General features: G+C 37.3%; 1 protein-coding gene across 1 annotated transcript in view; it reads left to right on the top strand.

Moving 5' to 3' along the window:
* The first annotated feature begins 5,362 nt into the window (after positions 1–5,362).
* The window catches only part of LOC149205432 (protein MET1, chloroplastic-like), a 142,014-nt gene continuing 134,259 nt past the window's right edge, over positions 5,363–13,117 (top strand). The window contains exons 1-2 of the mRNA XM_089395069.1: positions 5,363–5,993; positions 6,104–6,210. Of these exons, the coding sequence (XP_089251195.1) occupies positions 5,569–5,993; positions 6,104–6,210 (532 nt within the window). The 5' untranslated portion in view covers positions 5,363–5,568. The remainder of the gene's footprint in view (positions 5,994–6,103; positions 6,211–13,117) is intronic.

Here is a 13,117-nt window from a genome sequence, read left to right as displayed (position 1 = left end):
AACATCAAAATACAACACACAACACAAATATTTGATGAGGAGTTCACCCCTCTTGGTCTACGTCTCCTTGGTCCAGCTTCCAATGCTTGGGCCTCTCTATTATGTTCAAAATTACAATAAAAGTGTGTTTACAATGCTCAAATTCCTTTAAAAGTTGTCTCAATGAATTCAAAATCCTCAAAAATGGCTATCTAGCCTCTTTTTGCGTCCAATTTAGATAAGAACTCGAGAAGTTATGACTTCTCCTAGTTCTCCCACTATTTATTCCACAAATTCACTCCAAAATCCGTTAACTAAGCGAATATTTCGCCGCACCGCAGGCCATAACCTGTCGGTCATATCACAAATCGCAATCGACAAGTGCTGCGGGCTCTTATGATCTGTGAATAGAAACATGCAATTTGTGATTGCGATACCGCAGATCTGACGAGATATTAAATCGTAACCTATAGTAGCATCACATCCGGGAACTATCACATTTCACAATTGGTGAAGTTTGGCGGGCTGAGGGTCTTGTTAACACTAGAATGTTGTGCAATGTAATATTGGTGGACTTGACGGGAACTTACAATGCGACATATAAAATATCGTGTCTGGGTTCTTATCATTATCGGAACTCATCGCTCATCGCAATCGACGTTAATCCCTGTATCACACACACACACACACATATATCGGAGGGTACTAGGTGCGATATGCGATTGCGATATATCACATTGCAACCCTGACGGTGCTGGGGGCCAATTCTATAACCCCTCCTTTCCTGCGCAATCGGCACTGCCTGGGGGCCGATTCTTAACCCGATCCACCTGTGACCTGCGATATGTGAGGGCCAATGGCGGCCTGCCACTTGGTGCATCCTCATTTGCTGGGACCTTTGGCACATCATCCAATCCTGCCATGTAGTCAAGTCAAACTTGAACTTTGACTTGCTCTAACTTTTGCATATGAGTTTAGATTTAATTGTTGTTCACACCGTTGGATTCAGAATGATGAGATCTTCGATCTGAAGCTAAGTTTGACAACATTCTAACACTTTGATTTTTTAGCATAAACTTGAGCACCTGATCATATGGTCCTTAGACCCAGATATAGCCCCTGGTCGAGATGGTTTTTTAATAAGGTTCTACAGATCCTTTTGTGTTCTAATAAAAAAATACTTAATGAGAATGCTCAATTCTTTCAAGAGAAAATATAAGCTAGGAGGGAGCACAAATTCCTCTTTCCTTGCCTTGATTCCTAAATAATCAAAACCAATAAACTTCTCTTGCTTACCAAGGTTATAACAAACATACTAAGGAAAGTTTTTCTAGCCAAATTTTGGACAATGTCATATTAGTCCAAGAGGTTATTCATTCAAAGAAAAGAAAGGGGAGAGTCAAGCATTGCCATCAAATTAGAAATGGTAAATGTCTTTGACCGAGTAAGACACTCTTTTTTGTTTTTTGTTATGGAAAAATTTGGATTCAGTAATGATTTTGTTAGATGGATTAAAGCCTGTATTGACACCCCATGGACTAATCCCTTGATAAATGGCAAACCCACCTCCTTTTTCACTGCCTCAAGGGGACTTAAGCAAGAATGCCCTCTTTCCTCCTTGTTGTATATTTTGGTAGTGAGGGTCTAAGTAGAAACCTGGTGATATCAAGGGTGGAAGGTAGATTGATGGGTCTCGACATTGCGAGGAATATGAAAGAGGTAAATCATTCACAATTTGCAGATAATACATTTCTTCTTGGAGGTGCATCAAAGATAATTGCATTAAGATTCAAACATTTTCTATATTCCTATCTGGAACTTTTAGGGGGGGCTAGCGAACAAAAAAAAGAGCCAATTATTTGATTGCAATTGCTCTGAATTAACAATGCATATCTCTAATGTACTTGAATTTCCAGCTAAAATTGGATGGTGATCCTTTAAGTATTCAGGAATGCTCATTTCACTGGAGAGTCTTGGATATAGATGATTGGAGTGAAGTCCTTCAAAAATTTAAAAAGAATCTTCAATTGCGGGGGGCTTAATGGCTAAATTTAAGTTAGTATTGTTAGCGATCCCAATATATTTGTGCTTTGGTCTTTTGGCTCCCAAGGGTCATGATACATAAATTTTTTTGGCAAGAGGGGAAACATAATGAAAAAAAATTCCATTTGGTTCATTAGAATATCATATGACTTCCAAAAGCACATGGAGGATAAAAAATCAAAGATCCTTACCTCATGAATCTAGCTATTGGGGTGAAGATCATATGGCGTCTTATATCCGAATCTAACGAGTGGTGGAAAATGGCCTTCTTGCGGAAGTATTTTCACAAATCTTGATTTCTTAGAGCGGATACAGTCGATTGGATGGGTGCTGGCTCCAAGATATGGAAGCTCTCTAAGGAAGTTGCCCCAATAATTACAGAACACTTGAGTTAGCGCTTTGGAAACGAAGTGTGTATTAATATATGGAAAGATAATTTTGCTTCATACGAACCTCTCGATGACCGAGAGGAACTTAGCGACTTGGCAGAATGGATGGAGCAAGAAAGTTTCATCAGGTTAACATACATCTCCAAGTGGGATGAATAAGGAATTTGGAAAGGATGGTCGTGCCTAGACTTCCTTCTCACCTACACTAGCAATGGGAATTGTTAACCCACAATCTAAGGGTAATGGCTCTTATTTCCACCTCATCCTGTGATCAATGATCCTAGAAAATGAGTCCTCATCAAGGATACATAGTCAAAGAAGGGTATGATCTCCTTGTTAAAAGGCTCCCTCACCCAATCCCTAGTAAGCTATGGAGGAAATCATGGAAAAGGGATGGGATTCCTAAAAGCAATACCTTATGTTGGACCTTAGTGCATCATAAAATACTCACCACATAAAATCTTAGGAAAGGAAATACTTAAGGCCCTTCAAGATGTGTTGTATGCAAGGATTCAGAGGAGAATATCCCTCACTTATTCAGACAATTCCATTTTCTCTGGCGGTATGGCATGCAACATATGCCCCCCCTAATTAACATAGAATCAATTTTTGGGACATGGGATGATATGTTTGAAAATTGGTGAATCAAATTTCCATGGCCAAGGAAGGCTTCCTTACTTTTAGTCCATTGTTGGGAAGCTCTCCCCAAATTCCCATGTTGGTCAATTTTTATTGCAAGGATAGAGCGATGTTCAAGGAAGAACAATCACATCCTCCATTTTTGGCGCAAAAAGATGCAAGTTTACTATTCGAATCAATCACAACTCATGGATTTAAAAATTCAGATTTGGAAGATAAAACTCAAGTTGAAAGGGATTGGATCAAAGTAGGCAAACCACAAGATCAGGCTAGTAGCTTCAAACTTCACCCAACACAATGAAGGAATTTTTGTACCACACAAGACTCATCAGACTTTTTGCAAAGGCGTCTAAACATGAATAAATTCTCATTATGTTTCAATGGTGCCTCGTAGGGAAACCCAGGGGTGGCAAGAGTGGGAGGGGTTAGGCTATGCCTCGATTAACAAATATACACAATACGCTTGGGGGTTGGGAATGACAACCAATAACCAAGCTAAATACCTTGCAATTGTAAAGAAAATCACCAAAATAACAATGTTTTGAGACTCAATGATTGTAATTTTCCATATGTGGAAAGCCAAAGGATTACAAAGCATAACTTCACCTCCCATCCCGCAAAGGATCATTATGAAAATAATGCAATTTGAGCAATTTTTTTTTTCATGTGTATAGACAACTGAATACAATGGCAGATTCATTGGAAAATAAGGGAGTTACAATGGAGTAGGGGAAATTAGAAATGGACCATGGGATGTTTTTCAACTCACCCATTCCATGACCAATGGAACCAATCATTATGGCTTATATAAAGAATATAAAGGCGCTCATGGCCGAATAAATGATCAAATCTTCATGGTGGATCTCGTCTGCACACCTCTCTCGAAAGGCGACACATATATGCAAGGATCAGGGGCATTCATTAATTTTTCGACCATGCAAATTGAAGGGAATGAACCCCTCTCTAAATCCCATTAACATCTGGTGATCTAAGGCAATGAATTGGGAGAACAAGTGGCATAAGGTTTTAATGCAACAAGGTTGGAAAACATTAACATAAGTGCAGGGAGCCTCAACCCCGATTATGCATTCATTCAATTGCAGACCAATGTCAGTATTTCTATCTGTCTGTATCACACGACTGAGATTCCACAAAGCTAATCGAGAATCAAGCATGTATTTGGCAATTCCGCATTTCAGTGATTCAGGGAGGCGTCCAAGGAGAAAGCATGATTATATATGGCACCATGTTGTGTTCTAGTCTCGCATCGCGTTGCTGTTGAGCACTCACAACTATGAACAAAGATGCCTCCACCATTTGAAGCCCAATACACGTAGTATTACATTCATGTAATGACAAACTTGGGAGATCAGTCCTAGGAGGATGAGCAGGTTAACACCAATAAGTTGTTGGCAAGGTTGCTAGAAATGATTGAAGGGTTGTTGAATACCCTCCAATAGAAGAATATGCAGAGGAGCAAAAGTGAAAATCACATCCACTGCTCATGGACACCAAGTATGCATTATTGTAGGGAAAGCTGGAGCAGTTTAAGGCTGAAATTCGAACTAAGATGACAACCTTGGACATCAGGGTGGCAAACCTAGGTGGGATAGCATGTCCTTGGTGTATAGCCTAACCCTACATGTCTCTCTATCTGTATGAACCAAAGTGATGATCTACCAACCTTCGACATGATTCAATCACAAGACATAATCTTCAATCAATCATTTCATTGGTTTGAGCTTGAGGAAAATGCAAACGGTGGAGCTCTGTTCAACATGGGAGCGATTGGAACTAGTGAAGAACCAGAGAAGAAAAAACCCAAACGCATTCGGGAGACCGGAACAACAAAATAGGATGGGGACTCAATTGCATGGCAAGAGCGACATAATAAGAGTCTACTCTCACAGATAATCATGCAATTTTTTGAAACATTCTAATGTTATGTATTTACATAACATAGAATGTCATTAGGAGTTTTTTTTTGCTAACTTTATAGCCAACATCTATTTAGAATATTTAGAAGAGTAAGGGAATGTGGTCATAAAAATAGATTCTCTATACCTTCTAATATTCATCATATAAAATCAATATAGGTTTCTTTGAAAAAAATTTAAAAAATACAATACCCATACGATTCATTGACTAATACAGTGAACTGAAATGACACCAAGTAACAGATGTAAAAATAAATGTACCGGAATGTCGTGTCTAACTTTCCTGTAGTCATGCATATACAACCAATGGTCCGGACAACGTTATCACAACCACTAATCCCAGATATATTTCGTGGAATAGAACGGGTGGCTAATACGCACCAAAGCCAAAGCTGGCCATTAGTCCGGAGTTTTCTGAATAGGTAGGCCTTATATACACATCCTCTCATGTAGGCTCCTGCCTGCAAACAGAAATTTGCATTTGCAGGGCAGAGACGAGTAATAAGAAATTTTGTTTCATGATACCTGGCCAAGGTCACTCGTAAGCCTGTTGCCGGTCACTCGTAAGCCTGCTGCCAATCATGTTGGCTGTCAGAGCCTCACTACTTTCTCATGCCCTCTCAATTCATAGAGATGGTCACAGATTCGATTCCCCTCCCCTTCTTTCATTCTCATCCACGTCCACTAGAACAACAAGTTCAAAGGCATTTGCAGCCACGAGTAGGGCCACGAATGACCGCACTCCTGTGAGGCGAATTCTCTGGCACGCCACTGCCACCACCAGCGAAACCAACAACACCGTGGCATCCAGCGAGGAGGGAGAGGGATCGGGATCGAACCCCACCGAGATACAAGTAGAGGAGTATGAGGTGGAGCTGGAGAAGCCCATCGGCCTCAAGTTTTACAAGGGCTCTGACCGTGGCACTTACATTGATGCTATTGCTCCTGGCGGCAATGCTGACAAGACCAAAATGTTTACAGTTGGTGATAAAGTTATTGCTACGAGGTTTGATATAAGTCTTTTAACCTATAATTAAATTGCAATCCAATTGTTTATTATTATGCTTCTTCACCAGACAACCAATGAATGATAGGATATCAACTTTGTATTTGCAGTGCTGTATTTGGGACAGAAATATGGCCCGCGGCTGAATATGGCCGCACAATGTACACTATCCGCCAACGAATTGGGCCTTTACTAATGAGAATGCAGAAACGTTATGGTTGGTTCCCAAACCACTAGGAAACTATAAATAAATATTGTAAAGCTCCTTTTTGTTCGTTTTGATTAATTTTTATTCTGAAGCCTTCATTTGTAACGGTTGTTTCAGTTTGCATATTCTTTTACGGCGTTGTGTAAGCATTATAGGTTTTGGAGTTTTTTTTTTTTGGCTAGAATCCTGTCATTTTTTTTAAATCTTGATTTTTGTGGTTTAAAATTATATTTTTGGTTGTATATATGAATTCATCATTCTGAATTTTTTTTGGACATATAGTTAACCACAAATTTGTGATTTAAAAAATCACTACTAAATTTTGGGCAAATTACACCATAAAAACATGGCAGAAAATCTTCCAAAACCTTCGGCTTCTGTTCCAAATAAATTTTCAGGGATATCTTATTCGGTTAGGAAAAGAGGTTTTTTGAACAATTTAAAGAGGCACAACTGTCAGGTCTATCCAACATTTTTTTTGAAGGGGGCATGCGGGAAGCAGTGAAAGGGGTATTGTGAGAACTAACAATTAGGGATATCTTTTGCATGTGCAATGTCGGGGTTTCCGAGCTTATTAGTCTTCCGATTACCAAATGGAGATTGTCTCTACAAATGGAAACCAACGATGCTAGAAAATCGACCTTCTTAATGGTGTTGGTGTTGAGTTTCAGAGCTATAAAGTCTGCACACCTTTTCTATTTTTCCTTTTCCGTGTCTATAGAGACTGTCTTTTTTTCTCTGGTCAAGTGTCAGCCTAAGCCCTCAGGTGACATGCATGTACACAGTTTGGTGAACAAATCTTTTCCATAGGCAAATGTAGGGGTTTCCGAGCTTTTTAGACTTCCGATTACCAATTGTCTCAACAAATGGAAACCAACGATGCTAAAAAATCGACCTTCTTAATGGTGTTGGTGTTGAGTTTCAGAGCTATAAACTCTGCACACTTTTTCTATTTTTCCTTTTCCGTGTCTATAGAGACTGTCTTTTCTTCTCTGGTCAAGTGTCAGCCTAGGCCCTCAGGTGACATGCATGTACACAGTTTGGTGAACAAATATTTTCCATATATAATGTATGTGATTGTTACAAGAGTCCTTTCCAGATATCCTCATTACAAATAAGTTGAAGATTGTGAAATATGGAAAGGCAGAATACTGTAAAGTTACAGCCAAATTTTCAAACATTACAAAGTTGCTCCCAATGAACCCATGCTCTTAACCAGTGTTATTAGAACCAGACCGGTCATCGAACTGGTGCACACCGCGGACTGGGGACTGGTCAGAAACCGGTAAAAAAACCAGACCAAAAAATCGGTCAACCAAAAACACATAAAATATTCAAATTTTAAAGAAAACCACATATATTCATGTGCATCCATATGAATCCAAACCATTTATACACAAATAAGCAAAAGTTCTCATTTATAGAGCATGTAAGGGTGCACATAACCAAAATAACACCAAGTGCAATCCATATTTGAACTGAAAATACATCAAAAAACAAGACCTAGATGGCCTCTAGCATCCAAAAAAAATCATGCTACAACAAATACCTACATATCATCAAAATCTTTGCCTATATTGGGATCTTCGTCATCAATATCACCCTCTAAGCATTAAAATAAGATAAAAAATGCTTAGCATGTCAATTCAATATTTTGTTTGAGTGATAGGTACATTTTTAGTAGGATCATGGCAGAGGAGGTCAACAAACAATGCCACTAACATCAAGGTACATAGAGGGATTGATGCTCTTGATTAAATGCTAGTTTGATACCTTCATACACGACAAAATCCAATGGAAACATTGCAATCCCCCCAATTCTGAAATCCTAAAAAACTGTTAATCTGTTGGATTTTAAGTGAAATCTAAAATTCTACTTTCTCCATATGAAATCCAATGAGGTCGGAACCACTCTCAAACATCTTGAGCCATTTCATGGTAATGTTAAAAATTTAAGTAAAAGGATGAAAATGGAAGATAAAGGAAAATATCACTTTTACTTAAGATAGATTCCACTTGCTGTGTTCTACGCAGCTTTATTGAACCGGTACCGAACTGGCTGGTTCGGTATCAAACAGGCCAAAAACGGCTCAAGTCACTTGTTCGAACCAGTTTTTGCCTCAAAATGGTAGAACCGACTGGTTTGGTCAGGTCTTGATAACACTACTCTTGACAATGATAAAAGTTACAACCAAACATTCAAACATTATAAATTCTTAGATGTCATAAAATGGGGACAAGTGGTAGATATTGAATGGTTACTCAACGGGTGAATAAAGGATCAAAAGGGCTTGTTTAAGAAAGGGTCATTCCTATTTGCCGATCCGTGGATTGCAACCCCAATTTACTTCATATTTGTTTTAGAACTATTTCAGCTTATGCGGAGAATGAAAGTCTGGCTTTCTTGGCTGTAATAAGTTCCCAAAGGTAATGGCATACTTGTTGTTATGACTCTACCTGCAAAGAACATGGAAAAATATTCTTAAGTAGCTGGAGAATAGAAACATAAATGAAATCAGTGAATATGCAATAACACAAGATGGATTAAGGAAGCAAAAGAAGAGCCAATGAAGAAGCGAGATGAATTGTCCAAGATGCAATCCCTTCATGAAGAACTGATTGTAATATCCCTTAGGGGTGAAAAGAGAACATGCCAAAATTTCACTGTAATTTGCACCTCGACTCCCGCTGCTATAGGCAGCCGTTAGAACTGTAGAATCATTGCACCAACCTACACAAAACCAAGTTTTCCTCTCATGCAACATGAGGGGTAACACTCGTTACTATATGTGTCAGAGAGACTGCTATTTAAATTTCATTGAAGTTAGGAATAACACTGAATTTGTTTCTTTGGTGATTTTTGGACTCACTATGTTAGAGGATGTGAGGATGTTTGTGCAATATTGAACAACACTTTAAGTTATACTTCAAGAATGTTTGATATGTTTTTAACATGAAAAAAATCTACTATCTATAAGTGAGATAACTAAGAACCCTAATCTTTGTGTAAACTTTCAAGGAAGCAAATGTATGGTTAAATACTCTTCATGATAACAAGGTAATTGCTATTGTTATTGGTGAGTAGGTGTTGTATAAACTGGTTGAGCTAGAAACAACAAAGGCACATTCACTTATTGTAGTAGAGTGTACCAATGTTCTCTGGTATGAAAGGTATGGATGCCTAAGTTATTAGTATTTATCTATACTTTGTAAGACTAATATGGTGGATTTTCTTCCTTCCATCTAAGAATGTTAAATGTATGTATAGGGTGTGAAATGGGAAAACAACATTGACATTCATTTGATATTGATAAAGCATAGTGAGCCAAAGGAATTTTGGACCTAGTCCATGCTAATTGGCATGGTCTAGTCGAAACATCGACAATGTATGGAGGAAAGCATTTCCTACTACTAGTTGAATTTTCAATGAAAACATGTGTTTATTTTTAGAATAATAGGTTCAATTGTTTTTCTAACTTTGTAGTATGGAAAGCTTTGGTCGAGAGACAAAAATGTAAGCAGGTCAAAACTCTAAGGTCTGATAAAAGGGGCTTGTTTGTTTCAACTCAATGCAAGGAATTTTGAAAAACAAAAGGTTGTTGAAGAACGTAACTAGGTTCGGTCTTCATAAATTGTATTTGGGTCATAATGAAATGTATTTATCAAAAGAAATAAAAATAATTTATTATTATTATTGTTATGACTTATTAAAGTATGGGTTTCATGCCTGGATCATCATGTTTTAGGTCAAAGTCCCCATTGAGGACTTCTAGGTTTTGTTTTGAGTCATTTGAGTCATTGTCCATTTAAAGAGACCCTTCTTGGGCTTTTGAATCATGTAAAAAGAATTAATATTGAGTAAAATAAGTCATTTATCACCTCCACACCAAGTTGGCTTACATGAGGGTAATTCGACCTCCAGAAAAGGGTATATGCTATATATACAAGCAGTTCGACTCATTTGGAGGACACTCACTCACAAGTTTGATATCCAAGAAGAGGAAGCAGAAAAAGTGCGAAGTTGCAGAAGAAGGAGGGTATTTGCTCGAAGGACGAAGATTCTGTTGGATCAAAGTTTCTGCTGGGTCGAAGTTTTTGTTGGGCTACTACTAGGTCGAAGTTTTCGCTGGGTTACTGTTGGGTCGAAGTTTTTGTTGGGCTACTGCTGGGTTGAAGTTCTACTAGGTCGAAGTCCTGTTGCTACATCTAGGTCAAAGTTGTTGTTGGAAGGTTATCATCTGTGGAAGAAGGGAAGGCCTGACTTGGTGGTCAGAGGAAGTCAGTGTCTAGGTCAAGGAGTCTTGGATCATCTCATGAAATTATTAAGGAAGAGTTGTTGACTGAGTTTTCCCCTAGATAGGGGGTTTGCCTTGGTTGTCTGCCTACCTCTGGTTTCTATTATTATTTTGGTAATTGCCTGATGAACTAAAGTAAAAGAAGAGCATAAGAATATTACAAGTAATTATCAACATAAAGAAAATCTTTTTGCCTTTCTGATTTTTTAACATGGTATCAGAGCTAAGGTGAAGGATGAAAAAGGCAGCTTGAAGATCTATTAAAAGGAGAATAAGGAGTTTTAAGAAGTTTGAATAAAGGTCATCAAAAGGGTCATATAAGAAGTCAAGCCTACCATCTTCAAGGACAATGTCTAACTCAATGAAGGGAGAAAACAAATTAGAAGGAGCATCCAACTACAGGGCATGGAAGAAGAGGATAGACCTCATCCTCGAGAAGAATAAAGTCTTGAATCTAGTCAATGGAAAAGTAAAGAAGCTTACAAATGAGTCAAGTGATGAGAAAAGGCAAAGTTTAGAGAAACAAAGATATTATGTAATGACCATCTCGAATTACGAATAAAATATGATTATTAGCATTCATATGAATCGTGCATATGATAGCTACATATGCACGCATTGAATGTACTGCGCTAGTGTACATATTAACTTATTATGAAATTACCAAGTGAAAAATAAATGAATTAATTATGGTAAATTCTAAGTGAATACATAATTGACAAAATACTAAATATAATGAGTGAGGTACTTAATGTATGTACCATCACCATACATATATAACTATACAAAATACAAAGGAAATACATGTATTATATAAAAGGGGATATAATATATCTAATACAAAAATAAATTGAATAAATACAAATTATATAAAATATACAAAGGAATTATAGAAAAATATTATTATAAAGTTATAAAATAAAAATAAAAAAAGAGAAATTATAATATACCAACTAAACTAACTAAAAAGAATCCATTATATATAATCATAATATAAAGTGACATGGAGTTTTAAACATAAATTCAAATAAAGTAGATATTTTATAAAGAAGGGATTGCTGTCAACCACTAATTCAAGTGACGTATGCTGGCTCAATCTATAAATTTGAGCTTATCCCTTATCCCTCTCTAGAGGAACCTCGAACATGAGAAATCACTGCTTGGAGGCAGGGGAAAATTCTATTTAAGAAGGCAAAGGAGGAAGAATTAGGGAGGAGGAAGGAGAACAATTTTAACATAGAGGTACAGACAGGAAGGAGTCTTGATTGTACTGGAGTTTTTGGGCACAGGGGATCAGATTGCTTCGATTGGAAAGCATTCTGAGACTGAGTACCTAGGTTGTACCCAGTTCGGTAGGGAGGTTTTGGCCATTTTGGTAACGCAATCGGAACAAGATTTGCAGCAGAGCAGACAGATTTGCAGCAGAGTAGACAGGTTGGTATTCATTAGATAAATTATTTAAATTCTGTATTTAAATTACATATTCTGGTATTTTATGAACAAATTATTTTTAAACCCTCTTAAGTTTCGAATTTAGGGCTCTTACATATTAGCCATGACATTATTAGTGGATGGAATAAAGGATAACCTCATCCCATATATATTCAACATAGATTCTGCTTAAGAGATGTATGAGGCATTATCCAAATTATTCACAATAAAGAATCTTGGTCAAATAGCAAGTCTTAAGAATGAACTGAGATCAATAAAGATGACAAAGGAAGACACTTTGGCATCCTTTTTTGTGAGAATAGCTAGACTCAAAGATGAACTCCAGGCAATCGATGAGATAGTACCTGATAGTACCTGAACAAGGAAACTCCTACATTCAAACAATTATGGAATGCATGTAGTCAAGAAGAAAGTCAGAACTTCTCTAGTAAGCAACAAAGAGAATGAAGAGAAGAAAGTTTCAAATGCCTATTCCGCTCATCACAAGAACAAAGGAACCTTCAAGAAGTCTAACGGGCCTAGAAGTAAGATAGACCTATCCAAAATTGAATGCTACAATTGACACAAGATGGGTCACTATAGAATCTATTGTTCTGAGAATCCGAGGAATAGAAAGAGAAATAGGGATCAAGCAAATGTTGCCGAAGAAGGATCTCCAAAGAAGAACAAGACTGAAGAATTGGAAATAAAGGACTTATACTACTAAGTCCCTCTACGTTTTTGAATTGTTTTGTATTTTGATTTTTAGTACTTAGAGGGTTAACATGCTTTGGAAAAACATTGTTGAATTGTTTTGTTGAAGTTATAGGTATCCCTAGAGATTGGATTAAGGGGGAGCCCTCACCATTTTTCCAAAGATAAGTATCTTACTTCTTGTATTATCTTTATCTAGATGTGTTTATACTAGATGCTAATAACATTTCTTTTTATATTTTCCTTGTTTAGGAAAAGCTTGTTGATATGCTCAAGGGCTATGGAGAAGATCTCACAAGACAAAGCATTGGAATTGATGTCCTATAAGGTTTGTCTAGAAAACAACTCAAAGGTATGTTTTAGATCATAAGCTGTGTTCTCTTCAAGATAAAGGTACATTCATTCATTCTAAATGAATCTGCTTTACATTACTAACAAGTGCTATGTCTAGGACCTTTGAATCTTAAATATTCTTG

The sequence above is a fragment of the Pinus tabuliformis genome, chromosome 1_2 (genome assembly GCF_031772625.1).
Source record: "Pinus tabuliformis cultivar Carrire ecotype Pingquan chromosome 1_2, CPIR1, whole genome shotgun sequence".
Lineage (NCBI taxonomy): Eukaryota > Viridiplantae > Streptophyta > Pinopsida > Pinales > Pinaceae > Pinus > Pinus tabuliformis.
The sequence above is the reverse complement of the archived record's forward strand: the minus strand, read 5'-3'. Positions and strand labels throughout refer to the sequence as shown.